Source organism: Rhincodon typus, chromosome 7 (genome assembly GCF_021869965.1).
Source record: "Rhincodon typus isolate 14 chromosome 7, sRhiTyp1.1, whole genome shotgun sequence".
Classification (NCBI taxonomy): Eukaryota; Metazoa; Chordata; class Chondrichthyes; order Orectolobiformes; family Rhincodontidae; genus Rhincodon; species Rhincodon typus.
In genome coordinates this window covers 23,641,332-23,666,617 of record NC_063338.1, presented here as the reverse complement: position 1 = coordinate 23,666,617, position 25,286 = coordinate 23,641,332, and the positions used below count along the sequence as shown (strand labels likewise).

The 25,286-nt window shown below is 40.1% G+C and overlaps 1 protein-coding gene across 1 annotated transcript in view; it reads right to left on the bottom strand.

The window, feature by feature from the left end:
• Positions 1 to 25,286, bottom strand: part of LOC109931044 (parathyroid hormone 2 receptor-like) — a 100,247-nt gene that overhangs the window by 73,345 nt on the left and 1,616 nt on the right. Inside the window, exons 2-3 of the mRNA XM_048598714.1 lie at positions 18,206 to 18,327; positions 11,221 to 11,320 (exon numbers count right to left, since the gene is read on the bottom strand). Of these exons, the coding sequence (XP_048454671.1) occupies positions 11,221 to 11,320; positions 18,206 to 18,327 (222 nt within the window). The remainder of the gene's footprint in view (positions 1 to 11,220; positions 11,321 to 18,205; positions 18,328 to 25,286) is intronic.

The window sequence follows — 25,286 nt, the reverse complement described above, 5'->3', positions numbered from 1 at the left end:
CAACATCACAGGAGCAGAGATAACAAGGTGTAGAGCTGGATGAACACAGCAGGTCAAGCAGCATCAGAGGAGCAGGAAGGCTGATGTTTCGGGCCTACACCCTTCTTCAGAAAGGCCTAGGCCCGAAACGTCAGCCTTCCTGCTCCTATGATGCTGCTTGGCCTGCTGTGTTCATCCAGCTCTACACCTTGTTATCTCAGATTTTCCAGCATCTGCAGTTCCTACTATCTCTGAAACAATTTTAACCCCACTGCGAAGCCTCTTCTAAGGATGCCTATCCTGAAGAAGTTACCCTCCTCCCTCCGGAAAAACCTCAGTGGATCTCTCTCCCACTGCAACTCTTTCGTAATCTCTTCGGCCATTTCCGAAGAAGGATCTAGGCCCGAAACGTCAGCCTTCCTGCTCCTCTGATGCTGCTTGGCCTGGTGTGTTCATCCAGCTCTACACCTTGTTATCTCAGATTCTCCAGCATCTGCAGTTCCTACTACATCAGAGGAGCAGGAAAGTTGACATTTCAGGTCGGGACCCTTCTTCAGAAAAAGGTCTGAAGAAGGGTCCCGACCCAAAACGTCAACTTTCCTGCTCCTCTGATGCTGCCTGGCCTGCTGTGTTCCTGTCGCTCCACACTTTGTTATCAATACGAAATATGAATCTGTTCTCACCATGGAAAAAAACAGATTTTGTGAACACCATAGGAATTACATCAAACTATATAGAATTTCCAACACAGAACCAGGCCATTTGACTAAACAGGGTGCCAGTGTTTTTGTTCTGCCTAAGCCTCCTGCCAGCGTTCTCATATAACCCTTCCGATTTTTTTTATTACTTTATCACATTTTTATTTAACGTTTCCTTCAATGCGTTTATACTGTTTGCTTTAACCAGTTCTTGGTAATAAGTTCCACATTGCAACCCAGTAATGCAGTGGTTATGTTATTGGATTAATAATCGACATACCGACAAATAATCTAGAGATATGCACTGGCATCTTATCATGCAGAGAGATTCCATCCATATGCCGGGAAGCTGGTGGAGAAGTGGAGTGGAGAGGTGGTGCAACTCCACAGTGATGGTTTCATTTCATCCAGCAGCTAATGAGCCCCCATCATTCTGAGGGTCAAAGCCTCACCTGTTAGCACTGGCACTGGTGGTTGCTGCTAGGAATTCACCTACTCTGGAAAAGTAGCATGGACACCCATCCTAGGAAGAGGGGCAGGGGGCCTAGTACATCAAAGTTGCTCATGCAGATCCTCAGCTGGTGAGAGCAAAGGGGTGGTCTTGCCACTGGAATGGCCCTGCTGCCAGCTGACGCCTCAGTGGGTCACAGTTTGCCAGTTTCAGAGAACTATGGTGCCTTCAAGGAGGCCGTCATCATTTACCACATGATTTCCCAATGCCAAAATGATGCTGGCAATGGGACAAGACCCTTAATTGGCTATTGAACTGCATCTTCTAGGTTCGGAGGCTTCGTCATCTCTGACAAAAGTGCTATGGCAGTGGTAAGGAAATAGGCATGCTAGCGTCACATTCCAACTCAACATTATTGTAACCCCTCCTCCAACATCCCAGCCAACTCCTCATGAGCTCAAAGCTCTAAGAATGAATTAAAAGTCTACCCGGAAAGCAGGGAGTAAGTTTAAAGCATCTGGAAATATAAAATAATGGAACTTTTAATATAAAATAATATAAACAGTAAATGTGACGATGTGGCATCCAGTCTGAGAATGAAGAAAGAATATTTTTAACTGTTAATTACTTTGTTATGATTCATTGGTACAGCATGCTTAAAATAGAGTCTTTTCCTGGAGTCATCTTCTAAATATCTCAAAACATAGGTCCAGTATGATGAATATGTTCATTTCAAAGTATTACTGTTTTTTTTAACTGGCTTTTCCCCCGTGGGCCAGCACAACAGAAAAGATCTGACAGTGCTATTAGTCCGATCTCTCCCTGAAGTATTGCTGGAAGCTGTGTTATAAGGAATTATCCTGGAGTATCAAAGGTGTTAATGTCACAGAGTAGATATCCTTGATACTTGAGCAGCAAGGATCACCAGAACAGAACACCCAAACCCATCTGGTTACTCTAGTAGGGGCTGGAGGAGTGGTACAGGTTGGTGTTTGCACACGTCAGACAGATCCCATTGGATTTTTCTCTCATTCATTGCAGAAGAAGAAAAGTTCAATCTGCACCACACACCCCCCACTTTTTGGAAAATAAATTCTCAGGATTGCGGTAGGCGGATGTATACCTTTAATTCTGAATAATCGTGGGTCTCTGATGTTCCATTCAGGTTCATCTCAAATTTTCTTTATTTAATTTGCTACTAAACAAAATTGAAGGTACAAGTACCCACACTTATTTCAATTGTTAAGTATAACGTTAATTCATTCTTAGGATGGTATAAATTAGAGAGTCAAAACTTTATTATGTTCTGAACCATACAGACAAAGTTAAATAGCAACAAAGACAATTTCAGTTGAGATTGGGAAAATTGCTTCTAAATTATCTACACTTCTCCCAGGATACAAATTGAAGAGTTATATAATGCAAAGTCCTGCATATTTTCTCAGGGGATTTGTTCTGCAGTTTACCACAGTAGTAATCCATCATACCCTCTTTCCAGTTTGCTTGGAAACTGTTACTATAAGCACGTGACAAGAGCAAGGATCAACCATGTAAAGTTGTGTGATCTTACTAATTACGAAGTGTGTCAGACTGTAGATTGTTCAGGGAGGCAGATGGTTTAACTACTTGGGTTTAATAACTTTTACAGAAATTACAATCATATAAACATACACAGCACACAAAGTGTGAGGGAAATGAAAAAGAAAAACGTTCTGAGCACATGGGTGCCAAGGATGATAGTTCACCAGAAATAGAAGCTCATATTTGCAAATATGTTGCCACTTTACACTATCACCTGTCAGATTTACTGCCATTGTAACTGCAGCTACAAGAATCAAGCTACACAGGTTACTGTCATCCATACCATACCATCTCTGAACTCTATCAAAGGGACTGTTACCTTTTCCCTTTTGCCTATCATAGCATAACATCTCGCCATTGTTTAATGTGGGAGCATCACACATTTTAAAGCCTTCAAACAATTTGTGCCAATAACTTTTATTGAATAAGAAGAAAAAAAAACCAAAAACATTACATTTACTTCCTTGAATTAAACAATGCCTTTCAAACAACAACAAATTTACAGTCAATGAATGACCAGTTCACCCAATTCAGATCTATTGAAAGGCGGATGTTAATTCAGTCCTGTTTGGCTTGTTGTACCAGATGCTGCACTGCTATATCACACAGAAGGCACTTTTTCTCCTGATCATTGTCTAGATCTTCCTCCTCGGTAGATTGCTGCTCTCAGATCTTCAGCATCGTTCAATCCCCTCTTTGCCTGCTCCAAATGTACAGTGCACAGCATGCAAGTATTATGCAGCACATTCTATCTTGTTTTGATGGCATGGCATCCCTCAGACTGAGCAAAGTGTCAGAACCTGATCTTCAGGTTGCCTGTACAATGTCCCTGGTGGAAGAATGGCCTTCATTGCATCTACGCTCAGCTTCACTCTGCATATTGTGTAATGAAGTTTTCAGCCTTGGTTTCAGAAGGTATGTCAGATCTCCTAGCCACCATCATTGTAAGTCATCCAACCTTTGAAATGAAGCAGGAACATAAGTTGTTCTCAAGGCTACAGGCATCATGACAGCTTAGACGGTACTAGGCACAGATGTGATGTGGTACCGAAGTTTACAGATAACTTGTACTTTGATGGAATGGATTTGTTTCCTGTGGACAAGGTCAGCTGCATTATGATACAGCCCTCTCAATGCGATGTGTAAACAGTCTATCACACCCTGTGTCTGGGGGATGTTAGCTATGTTGGTAGAACCTTCCGGCCAGGCTGTGGCACTGACTTCATCACGGGGAAACAAGATGATGAGGTGCATAAACAACACGAGGTGAATGCTGGCCCAAGTTGCTTTACTAACAGGTTTAATATGATTGTGAGTTGAGGATTGAGCGATCTCACACAGGTCCTCAGTGGAACCTAGGAAGCAGTCCCTAGTGCAGCTGTCACCTTAACAGCCACTGGGAGGATGACCACTCACCCTTTCAAAATATGGGTCTCACTTCAGCAGTTGACATAGCTCGGTGACACTGATCAGGGACACCCTCAGTCTGAGGTAGCCATGTACCTTGCTCATCTGAAGGAAATGGCATTGAGAACAATAGACTTTGGGTCCCCTGTATCTCCACTACATCCTGAGGGGACCTTCAACTGGGCCATGATACCTTCACATGGAACCTGTTCAGTAGCTGCTAGTGGTTGGTGCAAATCCTGGGCTTGCTGGTGCATCTATATCCCCTCAATTTTTCTGCAACTTCATAGCACAGTGACCACAGCGATGATAATCCTGCCTGTGGCTGGACTTATTGGTCAAGGTTCCAATGAACTCATGTGGGGAATTTCAGAAACAGGACAGTTTCTTAGTAACTTGAGCAGTGAGCATTCACATTGCTTAGAAATGATAGTTTAACATAGTTCCCCATATAGTGGGACATGGAGCACTCCAACAAGTTGAGCTTCTGCATGGATCTTTCAGATTGTGGACCTTATTCTGATACATCCAGCGCAAGACATAGAAGACAAGAATAATCAGATATTGCAATTGCAGTCACATTAACAAAAGGAGCAAATTATTGCAGATGCTGGAATCTGTACTGAAAACAAAAGTGCCAGAAATCACAGCATCCATGGAGAGAGAGCAAGCTTACATTTCTAGTCTAGATGACTCTTCATCAGATCTCTTTGGCAAATGCTTATAGTTCAGACTGACAGGAAATCAGTTCCATGCCTTTGTGAAGACCTGACATGTTGGATTGTCTTTCTGAATAGTGGGCTGATGGTGCCACTTTTAATGTCAGCTGTGATTAGTTCTGCTTCAAGGAGATGATTATGTTTAAGGAGCAACGCCATGGTCAAGATTGCTTGCGACCAGGATTTATATCCCACACAGTTGGACACTGTTTGCATTTCAGATACAGGGTGCTATGATTACAGATGTCCATCAACCTGTACTGAGTAAGTACCTGATGAATGCAATCGCTCTTGAAAGGTGTCACATTGCTTACAAGTAGAGCCTGCATCCTCCAACAGAATAAAAACGCTTACTACCCACTCCAGCTGTGGTGGCTGCCATTTTTCATTTCTGTGAGATTTGGGTGAGGATGGAAAACAACACAGATCACACTTCATTGAGTATGGCACTGGTTCAACCTGTTAAGTGAAGTAACTCCCACAAACCTTCATGTTCCTTTCTTCCTTGCACTCCCTGTCAACCGCATCAGTTTCCAAATCTTCCAACTCTACCATGAAAGTGTCATCACCCAAAATTACCCCCTGCAGGTTTGAACATGGCGCACTCCCAGAATGTAGAGATGCGGAATACCTGAACCTAATTGCCCCAAGTGGCTTACTGATTATGTTCAAACACAGATTGAGATTGGATGCTATTCTCGACTGACTAGGGTGAAAACCACCAACACGCAATTGTACACATTGACTTTCCTGAGGATTACTGCACTTAGAGTTCAAGACATGGCCATTTGGTTGAAGCACATGCAGTGGGTTTGCCACATAGGCTGCTGGAACATGCTGTAGGTGCAATAGTGCTGCAGCAAGGTGTCATGGAGCAACATGTCCACCCTTTAATTGATCTCTGTGGAGAACTATGGCATGTTGCCTAACTTTGTGTCTACACCACTCAGCAAGGAAAGGCAGACACACTGTGAGTTGTGAGTTCTGAATAAAATGGCAAAGCGCAAAAGGGCAAGGGAAGGCAGAGATGTTGCGAACATCCAAATAAGTATGAAGTAATTGAGTGCTAAGACAGCAAGCAAAGAGCCTGAAGGTGCACCCTACTCCAATGCATGAGTTCGATACCTGTCCCTGTGTGCAAACCACCCTGGCAGCAGCATTACAGTGAAAGGTGTTGTGCTCTCCAAAGTGCAGTATTGAAGTAGAGAACAGTGTTCTGAGTCAGGGGTGCATCACAAGAATCAGGTAAGGCTAGTGCCCATCCAATGCCAATCTCCGAGGAAATGGGCTGCAGGCGGTTGCTACCCATGCAGCATGGTTATGAGATACTGGGGATTGCTGTCCAAGATGGTGACTCAGTGGAGCAAGCTGTGAGCTGAAGTGACTACGTACCTGCTCTGACTTTCATGTCCCACGTTGTCACCGTCTAGTTTTTCTGAGAGAATAGCATATAAAAGGTGAGATAATGATGAGATGTAAATGCATGCCAATACAGGCAAACAGAAATATCACTGCTCATTTACAAGATTATCATCTCACATTTTGCATCCTGTATGGAAAATTGAACTCTATGTTAAGAATCTCATTTTTGTTTTGATCTCACCATATTTTCCCAACTCACTAACTAATGCCCACATCATTCAGCAGCTGGAAGAATTCCACCATTTATTTCTCAAATTATCAGCCTGTGTTCCTTATGTCCCATATGCTATTTACAATGCTGAACGATGTGGGCATTAGTTAATGAGTTGGGAAAACATGCTGACATCAAAACAAAAATGAGATTCTTAACATAGAGTTTGATTTTCCATACAGGGTGCAAAATATGAGATGATAATCTTGTAAATGAGCAATGATATGTCTGTTCGCATGTGTGGCGTGCACTTACATCTCATCATTTGAGAAGTAAATACCAATACCAATGTAAATTCCAATACATAGATTTACTTGTGGCTGAAATGTGGTAGTCCTACAAAGATAATTTTATTGGGTCATAAATATCCACATAATTTCCAGGAAAATAGACAAAACAAGGCTGATAATGTTTCAGTCTACAGAATTCTAATGATCAAATCTACACGATGTGTTATTTTGCAACACACAGAATATTAGTCCTAGTTTCATTATTGATTAACCATACCTTCTCAATTCATACCAGATATGTAAACTTTATGCCAGGTTACATCCAATTGTTTCTGAACTTCCTTCATTAATATAACTCCCTATGCTAGCAATCCCATGATGTTACTTGCCTCTGCCAAGTTGTGTGCCTGTTATGTTATATATTATCTCACAGACATTATCAATTTCCTGAACTTAATGCTCCAACATCACTTCCCTTGCTCCTTCTTACCTTTCTATGTTCCATTAACATTACTTCAGTCATTTCTCTTTAAACTTTCCTGCCTTGTTGCTCTTGCAATGCTTTCACAGTGCAACCTTTTTGGGACAGTGCAAAGCAGTCTTAGCTTCATGAAGACAGTAAACTTGTGCAATGCAATTGTCTATAAAGGCCTGAACTGGCTCCAAGGTGAATTACATGGAATTTTCAAAAAATCCAGCCATTCAGTGCAACTGGGCCTATCATCCACAAGAGCCACCTGCTATCTAACTCTGCCTGTTAACACAGCTTCTATTTCTCATCTATGTCTTTGTCTAGTTTTCTCTTAATTGCATATCTGCTATTTGCCTCAAACACTCCATGTGGCAGCAGCTTCCATTTCCCCACCACTCTCTGGGTAAAGATGTATGCCATAAATTTCAGTGACTCTCTACTCTGTTATTATCCCTCAATTTGGTGACAGTAATGCCTTGATAGCAGGTTTTAGCTGTATATGCAGTATGACTTCAGTCTCAATGCAAATGAGGGCTTTGGTAATGACGTGACCTTGTATATCAAATGGATCTTTAAGATCCATTACACTATCCTAAATATTCTTCTTCAGGTGTGGGTCTGTATTGGAATCAAGGCATCACATTGAATTGGTATGTGAATCATCCTTTTTCAGGTCTTCTGAACTCAAGCTAAAGAAAGTATACTGCTGACGTTGTAAATTGTAAACAGGAAATATAAAATTCTGGAATCCTCAACGAGTTAGGTAGCATCTTTCAAAGCAGAGGTTAACTTTGCAGGTCAATGACTTTTCATTCATTGAGCTGAAATATTAACACATTTTCTTTCTTTGCAAGATGGAACTTTCCTTTGGGTTTTACAATCAAATATTAGTATTGGTAAACTATTAACTTGTCAATTTATTTTATGTTCTCTCCTACAATTTTCAGCCTTGATGTGTTATGTGTTGTGAACCTCAGATTTCTGATCAAAAGTGATAGGAAAATAGAATCATACAATGGTTACAGAAAAGAAGAAGACCATTTGTTCCATCATGTCTGTTTCATATTCGCTTCAGAAGAGAACTCCTACTGCTTTACCATTTCCCTGAGCACTGGAAAGGTTTTCTTTCCACATATTAACCAAATTTCTTTTGAATTCTCTTTTGAAGCCTCAGTTAAATCCATCTCCACCACACTCTCAGGTAGTTGTAGGTCCCAGCCACTCAAAATGTAAGAAAGTCTTTCTTTTCGTAACTATTGCTTATTTTGTTAATGACTGTAAATGAATGTCCTCTGGTTCTAGATGTTTCCACCAAAGGGACCAAGTTTTCTTTGACTACTCCATACAGATTAATCATGGTTTTGAATAGGTATGAAATCTCCTTTCAGTCTTCTTCTCTCCAAGGAAAAAAGCTACAGCTTTTCCAAACAGTCCAATAATTGAACTTCCACATCCCATGTGGATTCATTCTCATGAATCCTTTTTACTCCATCTTAAACACATTTTCATCTGTCCTAAAGTGCAGTGTGCACAATTACACTCAATCCTCCAGCTGAGGTCAATCTAATGTTTCACACAGTATTAACATAATTTCCTTGCTTTCGTGCCAAACCCTCTATTTATACAGCTCAGAATCCTGTATGCTTTACTAACCACATTTCAAACTGTCCTGCTACCTTCAATGCGTTGTGCCCAGGTCCCTCTGTTCCTGCATTCCCTTTAGAATTGCAACTTTCATTTTAAAATGCCTCTCCTCATTCTTCCCATGAAAATGAATCAAATGACTCCTCCCTGCATTAAATTGCATCTGCTAATTGCTTGACTGTACAACTGTCCTTTTGTAGCTTAAAATTATCCTCCTCGTATTTCATAATATTTACAAGTTTTTTTGTCACCTGCAAATTTTGAAATTATGCACTGAATACTCGAGACTAGCTATTTGATGTGTGGCAAGAAAAGCACTGTCTTAGAATTAACAGTTGGTCTGCAAAACAATTGGTCACTATTAGTCTCTGTTCCCTGTCACTCAACCAATTTTGTATCCATGTTGCTAATGTCCTTCTTTATTCCATGAGTTCTAACAATACTCACAAGTCTGTTGATTGGCATCTTGTCAAATAAATTTTGTCAGTTCACGTCCACAAGATCAAATGCACTGCCCTCACTAATCCTGTCTGTTACTTAATCAACAAAAACAAGTTAGTTAAACACAATTTGTGCTTAAAAGATCCGGGCTAGCTATGCTCAATTAATCCACATATCCTAAGTGACTGCTCCTCATTAATTCCCTCTGTTACATAATCAACATACTTAACAAGCTAGTTAAACAGAATTTGCGCTTAAAAGGTCGATGCTTTAAAGGTCCTTTGTTTAGTTGATCCAAATATCCTAAGTGATCATTAACTTTGTCCCAAATTCTCCTCTCTAAGGCTTTCTGCATTACCAAGATCAAACTAACTGATTTGTAATTGTTTGGCTTATCCTTAGATCTTTCATCGAACAAGGATGTAACATTTGCAATTCTCCAGATCCTAGGGCCAACACCCATATCTAAATTGAATTGAAAGTTTATGGTCAATGCCTCCACAATTTCCATTCCTATCTCCCTCAATATCTTTAGATGCATCTCATCCAATCAGGGTGCCAAATCAACTTTAACAACAACCACCCTATTCAATAACACCATTTTATCAATGTTCAGTCTACCCATTATTTCAGTTACCTCTATCACAATGACTCAGACTGATTCTTCTTTCTTTTTAAAGACTCATTTTAGTACCTCAGCCATGACCCAGTCTCCATTTATAAATTCATTTTTTTGGTCTAAAACCTTTGTTTTCGTTTTCTTCCCACCTTTATGTCTGCAGAAGACTTCTGGAAACTTTACTCATTCTCATTTTCACTCTGAACATTTTATATTGAAAATGGTTCTCAATAGTGTTATCTACCTGAATACCAAATTTGTTGGTGTTATGTTTATTATCTATAGCGTTCATCATCCAAATAGCTCTGCATTTATTTGCCATACCTTTCCCCTATAATAGATGTACCTGACCATACTCAGACTGTTCCCTCTTTTAAAATAGTCCATTGTTCGGTTCCGATTTTGCCAGTCAATCTTTGATTCTAATGTATCTGTCCCAGATCTGTTCTCACCTAATCACAGTCAGCCTCCCCCCAACTAAATATTTTTTATTTTAAGTTATTCTGTACCTAGCCTAAATGTTTTAGTACTATAATCACTGTCCCCTAAGTGTTCACCTCTGACACTTGGTCCACATAACAGACCTCATTCCCCATAACCAAATCTAACAGTGCCTCTTTCCTCAATGGACTGGAAACAAACCGATGGAGAAAATCCCTTTGAACACACTCGAGAAACATTTGCCCCTCTCTGTCCTTTATTCTATCCTAGTCTGTATTTGGATAGTTGAAGTCTCTCATGATAATTAGTTATAGTTGCTGCATTTTTCTGCATTTTGCAAATTTATCCCTCAGATTGTTTCCCATATAGATGGCAGCCAACAGAATGTACTCAGTAATGTAAAGGTAAACTATATTGTTGCTTAGCTCTAGCTAAGTAGATCCTTTCTTTGACAACTGGGATATCCTGTTTTTGTATCCTCTAATGCTGCCTTTAATGAATACTGCTGCCCCTCATCCTTTCTTTCACTATTTTTCCTGAAGACCAATATTTGGACCCAGGCCTCACCTTTGTTGAGCTACAACATTATATTTCCATGTAGCTACCTGCACTTGCAACTCAAAAATCTTGTTTGCCACATACATGGACAGCAAACATAATGTAGATCTTACTACTACTGTCTTAGTCTGCCCCCACCTTATACCTCATATTTCTCACTTTAGTGCTACCTATCTTTCTATGTTCTCTAGGCTCTGTCGTTTTCCTCTCGAGTATCACCTCCAGATTCCCAAACACCTGCTTAGCATTGGCAAATTAGCCTGCAACGGTAGAAAATGACAATTTTACTCAAAAGTGACGTAACTGTTTGATAGAGAAACAAATATAACTCAGTAACAAAGTCCTACCTTTTTCAGTTTGATTCAATAAATGTTGATCACAGTTTGCCTTTTCTGCAATAAGGAGGTATATCTGTTCTTCTTTGGTAATTACACCACTGGCATTAATCTAGAAAACGCAAGATTTTGAAACAATAATTTACATAATAAAGAAATCAAAATGGGAATAAATGATACTGGAAATGATTCAGAAAGTTTTGTTGCAACTGGAATCTCATACACAAATGGAAAAATGGTTCTATATGTTATTTAAATCTTGACATTACAACATTGAATTTGTTCTCTGTTTGTGGTGAAAGACAAATATGTCTTTTTATTAAAACTGTGTGATACAACTTCTGATCATTGATCAGTAACATCACCACCTTCTGAGCGTGAAGATTTGAACAAATTATGATTTCTCATGAAATCCAAAATAGAATGCTAAGTTGTATGTGAGGTTTTGTTGTTTGACCCTGCTACAGGAAGATAAAGTGTAAATACCAATTAAAGTCACTGTTCAACAACTATATCTGTATTTGTAACATGTAAGTGGAAAGATCTTTCCAAGAGCTGAAGTGATTTTTCATCAGTGTGAAACAGCAGTGCCATCTGTCCTGCCATACTGTCACTGTACCTCACCCCTGAGGAGTGAGAAATTAGTCACAGAAATGCAGATTATTCAATCAGACAGAAAGTAAGAGGAGATGCTTTTGTTTCATTAACATTTTTGGAAGACCTCACTTTTCTCTGTTTAATGAGCAATTATTTTTAATTATTTTGCAGCAGATTCTGAAGTATAAGGATGGCACGGATTGGAACCACTTCCTGACTTCCTGCCTTTTCCTTCCAAATCTGTAATAATCATCGAGATAGCATTGCTACACGTCCAACCAAGACTTGGGAATGTAACATGTGAGGGTTTATGGTTAATCACTTGCTAATTAAATAAGTAAAACCAAACCCCTTTTGTTTTCCCTCAAAACTCTTTTTTTACACATCAATTTTCTCTTCTTCCCCCACCCTCCTGAAGCCATGACTTTTGTACATTTTTAAAAGTTGTTCTGGGTAAATGAGGGTGGTTGTCAAAGCCAGTAAGTGTTGCCCATCCCTAATTAGCTGTCAGAAGTGGTGATGAGCTGTCTTTGTGAAATAAAAACCACTGAAGCTGCTGGAAATCTGTAATAAAAACAGAATATTAAAAAAAACAGTAGATCTGGCAGCATTTGCAGAGAGAGAATAAAAAGAAACATTTCATTAGTTGTAGTTTCAGGGGTAACAGGTAGCAGATTTAAAACAGAGATGAGGAGAAATTATTTCACTTAGAAGGTCATCAATCAGTGGAATTTTGCTACCCCAGAGTGCAGTGGCCGCTGGAACATTGAGTAAATGTGAGCAGAAGATAGACAGATTTGTGAATAGTAATGGGTTAAAGGTTTACGGAGAGGGGGCAGGAAAGTGGAGGAGAAGCCGAGATGATCGTATCAAATAGCATAGCAGGCTCGAGGGGCTGAATTGACTGCCCCTGCTCTTAGTTCGTATTTCAAGCTGATATCCTTTCACCATGAAGAAATGTATCAAATATTGAGATGGAAAAAAGAGGAGGGGGAGATGCAGGAAAAAAAGAATGCAAAGGAAAAGTCATGACTGAGTAGAAGGTAATAAAAGCGAAAATGCAAAGACTGCAAGGCAAAAGCAAAGGGGCAAGTAAAGAAGGAATAAAATGTGTCTCAAGGTGCAAATGAAAAGAATGGAAACATCAACAGTTACAACAAATGGAATTTACACAGATGTTATGATCTGAAATTGTTGAACTCAATGTTGAGTTCAGAAGGCTGTAATATATCTAAACAAAAGATGAAGTGTCGTTCTGCAAACGCCCATGAGTCTACAAAGGAACAGCTGAGGGCAGAGAGGCCAGGGAATGAAAATGACAGGGGACCCAGAATCTCAGAGTCCTGATGGTGGACTGAATGGCAATGTGCCATAAAAGTGGCACCAAACCTGGGTTCAGTTTCTCCAGCGTAGATGAAACCAATTATCAGCAACGAACACAGGAAACAAAGTTGAACCAAGTACAAGCAAATTGTTACTTCAGCTGAAAGGACTGTTGTGGCCTTGGGCAGTAGGGAGAAAGGATGTTAAAAGATAAATGCATTGCATTTTCTGTACTTACTCATGGTACTGACCTGTGAATGGGAAGTTCTGTTAGCAGTAACTGAGGAGCTGACTAGTGTGGCATGAAGATTTCAGTCTCTGTAGAATGCTGGAAGGTGAGGAGAGGGAAGATGTGTTTGGAGTTCGCTGGTACCATCAAATTGGAGGTGCTGGAAATTGTGCAGGATGATCCATTAAATGTGAAGGCTGTTGCAGTGGAAGACGAGGAAAAGGGATCCTAACATAGTTTTTGGAAGGGAGGGAAACCGGTGAGAGCAGGACAGTGGGAAATGGAACAGAACTGTCTTCTGTACCAGCACATCTACTCTCACCCCTCCCAGTCATCCCAGAACCAGAATAGCCTTTGTGTGGTTCACATCTTCTGCTCCAATAGTGGGCACATTCATTAGATATTCTCTGATATTTCCGTCAGCCATTCCGTTTGATGTCATTCAAAACAGATTTTTCCCTCCCCTTCCAGCAGTCTGAAGGAATTGTTCCCTCTGCAACACCCAGGCCAACACTTTCATCACCACCATTACCCTCATTTGTGATATTTTTTCCAGATGGCCACTGCTGACACCTTGTGGTTTTTGCCACCTCTACCAACAGTTTGTGCTGGATATGAGATGTTTGAGGTAGTTCATTGTTACTAATCCTTGTTTGCCTTTGCTTTGTCTTGGCTGATCTAGTAATTAGTCATAGAGGATAAACCAGTATAGATACACTGTTCTTAGAAAACAAGAAGGTTTACGCATGATAGCAATAAGTACAACCATATTTGGTCAGGCATAATCGTTAGGAACTTACAGAACTAGTACAGATACATCTGCTCACTCCAAAAATTGGGGGCCTCATCTTTTGATTTGATATTTTAAGCTCAAGCTTTTCAGACTCAACAACAAGACCAACAATTTCAGATCATATCTTCAGAACTCATTTAATTAATATTTTTGTGATGTTTACACTTTTCCTCTCTACCAATCTTCTGTTTCTTTATTTAACAGTTTTTTTTAACTTTGTCTTGCACTATCAACCCTTTTTTCATTTAATTTCTCTTACTTTCCAAACTATCGCAAATCTTCCCTTTTGTCCTTTCTTCCCCCACCTGCTTCTGTCCTTGCTTAAAACCAATATTGCACCTCTCACCTTTTTCAGTTCTGATGAATGGCCTTTGAACTGAAAAGGTAACTTTATTCCTTTTTTCCCACAGATGCCGCCTTGCCTGCTTAGTATTTCCAGAATACTGTCTTTTTGTCGAAGCAAAGTTGCCAGGCATCCTCCAATGCCTTGCTTCAGTGACCATTGATCATGCGGGAACGTTGATTGGCAATTCAAGTGCAAGCAACATAACAGTCAAGGTTGCAGTTGGCCCTCTTGTTGGCACAGTGGTAGTATGCCTACCCCTAGACAGGGAGGCTTAAGTTCAAGTCCCACCTGCTATAGAAGTGTGTCATAGTATCCCTGAACAGGTTGTTAAGGAAGAATTGGTTAAATGATAAGGAAAAATAAGTCAAGCTTAATCCTACCCAAGCTGTGATGCACTTTCAGCAAATGTAGTGGATTGCAAGCATTAGCAAATTTCCTGACTGAAATGTTGCCTCCTTGAACCAAGGCAGCTTGGCCAATTGTAACATCTTTATATTGTTACATCAAGAGCATATTCTATGGCGGATATAGCAGTAAAATTGTGATCTTGCCAGCTGTCATGACTTGCTGGTAGCTTGTAGGTAACATTTGCTCATCTTTTTAAAGCAATTAGATTCAAGAGCAAAAAGACACTGTATAAAGGGAAAGTGTATTGAACTGCAATTTGCTGAGCAACTGTGGGATGTTGATATAATTTCTAATGCTTCTGACTCCATCAGGCAGCACTTGAGAAACATTACTACATAAGAATTCTGTTCGAATAATTTGCTTTAATTAATAGAGGCAATCGGTCCAGATTCAAGTATAAAAGGTCTATGCTGCTAAAACATATTCATAGTAAACTCAGTAAACCTCACACATAAATTCTCATTTTGGGAGAATCGGAGAAAATAATCCTGGGATGGCTGTCTGTCTAATTTCTCTTTGCAGCACTCTGCAGCATCACTATCAAATGATTATTCCCGTAAACTTTTAATCTTGAGATAATCGTACCATGGAGAATTTCACAAACTCTCATGCTAATCTCAAAACGTGTCATTTGTTTCATTTCACTATTATGATGTTCTTCTTCACTGCAACCTTTCATCTCAAGTATCTTCCAAAAACAGCTCATCTTCATATGGCAACCTCAATGTGCCAGTAGAAAGATAAAATATGTATTTTAATTTTCAGCAGTTTCGCACTTTTTTTGATGAGATAAAGTGCTTGAAGTGGCCACTCCATGCTGTGATTGGTAGAGTTCACAATTTCACACGAGAGACGCATTTTTGTGTATTGAAACCATTATTGAAATATTTATGCGCAACATGTCGCTGATAAAGCTATTTGAAGTCATAGGATGGAAGGAGTGTGGGCTTTACCTTTTTGGCAAGTGATCAGTGTGTGATGATTACATTCAAATGTCAATAAAATGCATAATAAACCACAGTGACAAACATATATAATGGGCCTAGGTTTCACAATGAGATAGAGGACAGGGTCTCTGGATTAACTAAAATGGTACCAGAGCCCCAATTCTGGAATTCATGCCCCCAAACCCAGCAGCCACTACTTTTAGCAGGAAGACAATGGGGGGGGGGAAGGGGGAATTACACAGTTTGGTTAATGGGGGTAGCTGCATAGGTTAAAGAATAGGTACTTTCAACCAAGTGTATTTTTCATGAGTATAATGTCCAAGGTTTCTAATTTCAAGAGAAGGTCAAAACTTGCTGCATTCTTTTGACAGGTTGAGAGCTCCAATTGATTAGAAAATCTTTGATGTATGAAAACAAATTTTTTTTTCCCTTAAGTGTTTAAATAATTGAAGGAATTTCAATGTAATGAATGGGATTTTATCAATGAGAGATTTTTTTTTGCAAAATAGTGAAGTTATTAACATAAACTTAGAGCTTTATTTACTTAATCTCAGCATGTGTCCTGAGGTATACCCATGGTGGATACTGGACGAGTTAGTATGAAGTGTGGAAGGGCAAAGGTTGGTGGGTAGAGGACAATGGATTGGCCTGAGTTGGCACTAAAGAGTCATGGGATCGGTAGAGGGGCATCAGTTGCAATGAAGGCTATCGGGAGGCTATGGGAGTGTATAGCATGGCACTGGTTCACATGGAGGTTATGAAGGGACATGGCGGCTGGTTAAGAGGCATAGGCTAGCATGAGTAGGGATGGATGCAGCATGATGAAACTGTGTGGTGGGGTTGGATGTGTGGGTGGGGATGAGGTGGTTTGTGAGGGTGTTTCCAGGATGACGTCTAAAAGTTTTTTTTTGCGTTTTAAAGTTCTCTTCACACAGCTCACTTCCTCACAGGGCAGCCTCAACACTGTATCCATTAGCAACAGTCCAACACCTCCTCCAAACTGCCTCCAATGCATTTACTTCCTTCTTTAAATGAGGAAATCAAAACTGCACATAGTATTCGAGATATGGTCTCACCAACACTCTGTTTAGCTGATGTATAATATCCTTAGTTTTATGTACAATATTTGTCCGAATAAAGGATAGCATCCCATTAGACTTCCTGGTTATGAACTGCACCTGAATACTAACTATTTGTGACTCATGTATCAAAACAACTAAATCGCCCTGCACTTCGGAATTCTGCAGTCATTCTCCATTTTAGTAATAATCTGACTTTTTTATTCTTTCTACCAAAATGAATAATGTCACATATCCAATATTATACTCCATATGTCAGATTTTTGTCCATTCGCTCACTCTATTTCTGCCATTAGGGAGGGAATTCCAGGTTTTTGACCCAGCAATGCTGAAGTAACAGCAATATATTTCCAAGTCAGGATGGTGAGTGGCTTGGAGGGGAACTTGCAGGTGGAGGTGTTCCAATGTATCTGCAGCCCATATTCTTCCAGATGGAAGTGGTCATGGGTTTGGAAGGTGCTGTCTGAGGATCTTTGGTGAATTTCTGCAGTAAGCCTTATAGATAGCACATACTGCTGTTGCTCAGCATTGATGGTGGAGCGGGTGGATGTTTGTGAATGTGGTGCCAATCAAGCGGGCTGCTTTGTCTTGTTTGATGTTAAGCTTCTTGTGTGCTGTTGCAGCTACTCCCATCCACACAAATAGGGAATATTCCATCACACTCCTGACTTGTGCCTTATAGGTGGTGGACAGGCTCTGGGGAGCCAGGAGGTAAGTTACTTACGTAGTATTCCTAGCCTCTGACCTGCTCTTGTGGCTACTGTTTTTATGTTGAGTTTCTGGTCAATGGTAAGCCCCTGAATATTGATAGTGGGGGAGCTCAGTGATGGAGCACCATTAAATGTTAAGGGGCAGTGGTTAGAATCTCTCTTGTTGGTGGGGACACGAATGTTACTTGCTGCTTGTCAGCCCAAGCCTGGATATTGTCCAGATCTTTTTGCATTTGAACACAGACTGCTTCAGTATCTGAGGAGTCACAATTGGTGCTGAACATTGTGCAATCATCAGCGAACATCCCCACTTTTTGTGGAAATTAAGGCTTACTTATAGGCCTCATCTCGCTGCCACTCAGATTGAACAGTCAGTAGAAATGGCCTATACCCAATTGCAACCTGTCAAGTTTGACATTACAGACTGTTAATCAGTGAAAGAAGGTACCTAATGTCAATTAGAAGACACCCTCATGAATGTCTCTCTGTGCATCTATGCTCCTCACCTGCCATGTCCAACATGCCGAGCATCCTTCTCACCAAGCTGGCAGGATGCCAGACTTACCTGGTTTATGGGGCATTCATACCTTTTTCTTCCTCCTGGGCCTCCTGTTGTACTGGCAGTGACCACCACTCTTAGTGACACAGAGGTACAGTAGTACCACCAGTCTCCAATCGGCTTCTGCTCTGTGATACAATAATTAAAGGCCTATTAACTAAAAACTTATGAACATAAGAATTAGGAGCAGGAGTAGGCCCCTCACTCCTTGAGCTAGCTACACCATTCAATGAAACAAAAGGGAAAAGACCTTGCCTGTATACCCTATCCATGCCCCTCATGACTTTATAAACCTCTATAAGGTCACCCCTCTGTCTCTGACGCTCCAGGGAATATAGCCCCTGCCTATTCAGCCTCTCCCTACAGCTCAAATCCTCCAAACCATGGCAACATCTTTGTAAATCTTTTCTGAACCCTGTCTAGTTTCAAAACATCATTCCTGTAGGAGGGAGACGAGAATTGCATGCAATATTCCAAAAGTGGCCAAACCTTGTCCATGTACAGCTGCAACATGACCTCCCAACTCCTATACTCAATGCACTGACCAATAAAGGCAAGCATACCAAACACTTTTTTCACTATCCTATCTACCTACAATTCCACTTTCAAGGAACTATGAACCTGCACTCCAAGGTTTCTTTGTTCAGCAACACTCCCCAGGACTTTACGATTAAATGTATAAGTCTTGTTCTGATTTGCCTTTCTAAAATGCAGCACCTTACATTTGTCTAAATTAAACTCAATCTCCCAATCCTCGGATCATTGGCCCATCTGATCAAGATCCTGTTGTACTCTGAGGTAACCTTCTTCGCTGTCCACTACACCTCCAATTTTAGTGTCATCTGCAAACTTACTAACCATACCTCCTAAGTTCACATCCAAGTCATTTATATAAATGAGAAAAAGCAGTGGGCCCAGTACTTGTGGCAAACAGCTGGTCACAGACCTCCAGTCTGAAAAGCAACCCTCCACCATCACCCCCTGTCTTCTACCTTTGAGCCAATTCTGTATCCAAATAGCTAATTCTCCCTGTATTCCTTGTGATCTAACATTGCTAACCAGTCTAGCATGAAGAACCTTGTTGAATCCCTTACTGAAGTCCATATAGATCACGTCCACCACTCTGCCCTCGTCAATCCTCTTTGTTACTTCTTCAAAAAACTCAATCATGTTAGTGAGACATGATTTCCCATGCACAAAGCATGTTGACTATCCCTAATCAGTCCCTGCCTTTCCAAATACATGTAAATCCTGTCCTTCAGGATTCCTTCCACAACTTGCCCGCCAATGATGTCAGGTTCACTAGTCCACAGTTCCCCGGCTTTTCCTTACCACCATTCCTAAATAGTGGCACCATGTTAGCCAATCTCCAGTCTTCTGGCACCTCACCTGTGGCTATCGATAATACAACTATCATCAATTTTCTATCCATGTCAATACATTACTCCTGACATGGTGAGCTTTGGTTTTTTACAATAGCCTTTAATTACCACCTTTTCAACTGCCTTCTGGAAGTCTAAATCCACTGGATCACATGAATTGCACATAATGCTTCCTCAAAGAGCTCCATTATTATGGTTAAATATGATTTCCTTGTCACAAAACTATATTGACTCTCCCTGATTACATTGAACCTATTCAGGTGCACAGCTCTAAAATGTCTTTAATAAAAGCTTCTGATATCTTCCCTGTGACAGATGTTAAACCACCTGGTCTGAATTGTTCTGCTTTCTGTTTCCCCCGCTTTTTAAATATCGGAGTTACATTAGCTATTTTAAGTAGAGTGAGCCAGCCCAGTGGAGGCAGGTTTGCCCTCAAATTCAAAGAAGAATGCAGAGAGCTTGGTCTCAGCATTTAGTCTAACCCTTGGTTATATTTTGATATTTATTCCGATCTATTCAGTTTTGCATCTTTAAGTTCATTATTACCCATCTCATGTTGATTCCTAGAGCATTACAATTGGGGAGAAGTCAAGTTATATCTAAGTTAGCAGAAACTGATGTTATATTTGCCACATAATTTCTCTGCACACAAATTTTAAATTAATTCTGATTCATCCATATCCTATAGCAATTTATCAGCATGGAAATACAGGTTTATACTGCTGGTATAACTCATATCTGGGGAAGCAGCATGTTCTGAATTAAAACAGCTTTCCACTTTGTTGAATAAGGATGCTTTGTGAAGCTTGTCTGAGGCAAAGATGAGAAATTGAAGAACGATATGAAGGTATTCATCCATGTCTTGAGGCTTTGAGGAGATAATGTTCGGGCCACCATATTTATAGTCTGAAATTAGTTGAAAAGATTAAGTGAACCAAATAACCATGGTAACAAAATGATCAGGAGGTTGAAATGGACGAAGTATATATTCTTACCTCCAAGTTAACCTGGTGTCAATTTGGTGTCTTTTTTGATGTATTGTGATTTGCTAGTTATATACGTAAACTGAGGTCAAAGGTACAATTTGCATAAGAACTTTGAATAAATATCCAAGTGCAGTAAGTCATTCTGGAATTGTGGATTATAATGTATATTAATCTTCCAGAGAATTGTGAGCTCCATAATGAATTTTATAGTCATACTTGGATAGTGTGATATGATTTACCTAAGTATTTGAACTTTGTTTGCTACAGTTGATGTCTATGGTATTTAGAAAATCATCATGCATTCAGGTTAATATGATTTTGGGAAAGCAAAATCATTTTTGTGAATATATTAGAATTCTTTGAGAAAGCAACCAGCAGAGTGGCTAAAGGGGTATCTGTGGAGATTGTGTATTTGGATTTCCAAAAGATATTTGATAAGGTGCTACTGCAGCAAATAAGAACTTTATGATGTTGGGGTGTTATACTAGCAAGGATACAGGATGCACTACAAAGTAGGCAAAGTCAAGATAAATTGAACACTTTCAACTTGACAAACTGCAACGAGTAGAGTGCAAAGGAGTCAAATGTTTGCAAATGTTTGATTTTTTATTTTAGGTGAGGTGACTGAATATATTGTGGCCAAATGTGCTGATAATACAAAGATAGAAAAGCAATTTGTGAAGAGGATTAAAAGAGTTTACAAAGGAAAAGTTTAGTGAATGACCAAAGATTTGGCAGATGTAAGGTACTTTGGGAAAATATAACATCCACTTTGACAGGAAGAATGGAAAAAGCAGAATATTATTTAAATGGAGAATATTGTAGCACAAGAGTTTCGATGTTCTTGAGTTACAAAAAGTCAGCATACTGACACAACAAATGGAACGTTGCCATTTATTGCAAGGGGAATGCTGAATAAAACTAAGAAAGTCTTGCTACAATGGTACAGTGCATTGGTGAGACTACACCTAGAGTCCTCTGCGCAGGTTTGATCTCTTTACTTAAGGAGCATTGAAAGCAGTATATAGAAGGATCACAATGCTGATTTCTGGAATGCAGGGGTTGTTTTACGAGGAAATATTGAGCATATTGGGCCTATTCTCATTGGGATTTAGAAGGAGAGGTGATCTTATTGAAAAAAGTAAAAGATTCCAAGTAAGTTTTGACAAGGTAAATGGAGAGACGATGTGACAGTTCATGGTGAGTCTATTTAGAGGAGGGCAGAATTTCAAAAATAATGAGCCTCACACTTAAGAGGGTAATAACGAGGAATCTCTTCTCTCAGACGGTCACAAATCTTTGCAACCATTTTCTCCAGAAAGCAGTGGAGTTTGGATCATTGAATATTTCAAGGCTGAGCCGGACAGATTTTTGATCTACAGGGAAGTCAAGAGTTATGAGGCGCAGGCAAGAAAATGAAGGTAAAGTTACAATTAGATTAGCCGTGACCTTATTGAATGATGGAGCAGGCTCGATGGGCTTAATGACCTACTTCTGCTCCTATTTCCGATAATCTTGTGATCATCTAAAAGTGCCTCATGTACAATGAATTAATTGGGTTGTAGTGTCCGTATCCTGTAAGCAAACAAAGCCACCATCACTTGGGCATCAAGAAGTGAATAATTAGATAATCGTTTTGTTGGTCATGGCTGAGGGAAAAATGTCTCAGGAAATTAGAAATTCACTATCTCACTGGACCCCCATTTTCAAAGCAGTGTTGAGAGGTCTTTGTCCTTACTGAACGTGCAATAACCTCAGTACCGCAGCAAAGCATAAATGTGCACAAATGGTGGAGCAGGGTGCAAAACTGACAAGAGGCTGGCACATCACTGACTGTAGTAAGACAACATCCCAATTATAAACAAAAACTGTTCGATTTACAGCACAGAAACAGGCCATTCATTCAAACTGCCCGTACCAGTAATTTTGCTGCACATAAGACCCCATACCTTACTTTATCTTATTTTAACAACATATTTCTTCTCTTATGTATTATCCTTTCTCCTTTCGGTGTATCCACGCCACTGGAAAAAAATCCTTTTCAAAGATTCTGAAGAAAATCTCAAGGAAATCAATCTTTAAGACCCCTGTTGTATTCTATTCAGCACACCTTTAAGGAACAGAAGTATTGCTGGAATTAATTGTGGCACCTATAGTTTGAACATCATGGACTCTGTTGAAAGGAATACCTGACAGACAAGGCTACATCACTGGAACTTGAATAAACTAAAGCAAAAAATTCTGCAAACTTCAACATAATCTCCAGCAGGTTACAACTGGCTTGTCAACACCCCCTTCCCAGAACTGGATCTTACTGAATGTCTGGAGCTATGGAAATTAAAATCCGGCAGATGCTATTAATCCGAAGTGAAAAGAAAACAGAAAGTGCTGGCGAAACTCACCAGCATCTGTGGAGACAGAAATTAGTTTTAATGTTTGAAGCCAGTTTGGGCTTGAAAGGTTAACTTTCTTCTCTCTCACCATCAATGTGGCCAGACATACTGAGTTTCTCCAGAACTTTCCATATATTGTTCTATATATGGAATATATAGAACTTTCTGTTCTATAGGTTCCATATATATGGAATATATTGTTCTAGCTGACACCCAACCCAGTTAGCCGACTGCAGAACGGACAGAACTGATGAGCACAAGCACAGAATTAAAGGAATATTTAATTACCCCACACATCATCTAACTGCGTGCTGAATCACAGAATCACGCCGGACTGTGGAAGTAACACAGCCCGTCATATCTGTGAAAGAACTGTGCAATCAATCTCACTTCACTGCTGCCTCTAATATTCAATTATATCTGAACGGATGACGATCTGCATTTGCTGAAAATTACGTTTGCAACAGAGACAAGCCTCCAGCGGCCTAAGCATTCCACATATGATCGCTTTTTGTATGTAAATTCCATCCCCTTCCCTCCACAGCAGCCCTACATTGTTTGTTTATTTTCAAAATATTATGTAAATACAAGCAAAGCACGGTAGTACAAGAACAGGACATCTCGAGTTCCAAATACAAAACGTTTTTCAAAGTTTAACTGAGGAGTTACCCTACTTTCCTCTTTTAACACCTAGGTAAAAAGGTCAAGTTTTTTTGCAGGGATGGAGGCGCCTGGAGATAAATAATTTTAAAAAAATATAGTGGCCTGAATTGCACTATCACACTGGTGGGTTAATAGTTACCCTAACCCACAAAGAGAAGCAACATCTTCCATAACAGGAGTATCGGGGAGGTTCCTCTGATATCTTCAGGTATGGAACAATGAACGCTGCTGTAGTTTTTTTTTAAAAGTCTACAGCAAACACTGATAATCAAAGTTTCGTTTCTGCAATTAAATTAAAAATCGCTATTTACACAGATCAACACATGTTGCCGTAAATTGTATTAAAATTTGAAACCAATCTAACACGAAAAAGACTAAATAAAAACAGAAAGAACTGCGGATGCTGTAAATCAAAAACAAAAACAGAAACAAAACAAAGGCTGTGCAGAGATATACCTTAAGCAACTTTCTTTAAACAAAAACAGCCAAATTTAAAGTTGGTAATGCACGGTGAAACATTCCGGTCCATACCAACTACATCACAGCTAACACTCGAGAGCAGGGCAGACTTGAGAAGGTTATGTGACGCCGATAGGGCTTACTACCCGGACTGCACAACACTCGAGAGAAACTGATACCGGTCCTTACCTGTGTATTTAGCCCAATGTAGCAGCACATCACTCCCAGAGCACTCAGTACAGACCGTCCCCTCATCCTGCAGCGACCAAGTGCAAGCTTTATTCAGTCTCAATCACTGTCCATCTCCCACACCGAGCTCCTCTAATTCCTTCTTAACACTTCCCAAAACTTGCAGAAACGGCATGAGTCAAGTTGTGGCGATAGGCAAACGGTAGCCTGGGTGGGACTTTGCTTCGTGCGCTGCACAACAAGAATCGTTTGCATTGCTCCTCGCCACTATCAGGCTGAGAAAGGATGGCTCACCATTCTCCAGAATATCTCCCGTTATCACTTAATGGAGCTGAAAGAGTTTACCGAGCACAGCAAGGAATCTGGGTTCCACCCCGACCGTCCGAACAAAAAGTTTGAAAGCCTTCTCTCTGTGAACCTAACTCTGGATTTATGATATTTTTCCTTAGAGTTTCCGAGGGTGAGGGCGGTCAATCATTGTGGGATAAAGCCACGGTTGGAAAATCCTTCGAAAAGCAGGTAGTCCAAACTCATACGTTTCACACAGTGGGAAATGTGAGGTGCGAGGACCCGACTCTCTCATCATTCATTGGGTAATATTCAAAGCAGAGAAGGAACAATACAGTGTTGGGACTGTGTTTACCACAGTGCCATCTCCTGCATAAAGCAAGACATTACTCAAAATAACAATGAAATACTGTATAGAACAGAGTACGACGACTGAATTAAATAATTCTTCAGTGGAACGGGCAGGAAGTAATAATAGTCCCCTGATAAATAATGTTTTCCTTTGCATTAAATTTCAAACCCATTATTAAATTTTTAAAACAAGTGATTGAACAATAGTGGGCTTTGTGGATAAATTAATAAATTTTGATTCCAAATTTCCCTCTTTTACCAAACCAAAAGAACTGCAGATACTGGAAGCTGGAATGTTCACATTTTTCCTCAGCTGAGGATTCCCCAGCACCGTTTTTGACAGGGCCCTCAGCTGGCTGGGGCCCATTTCCCACAC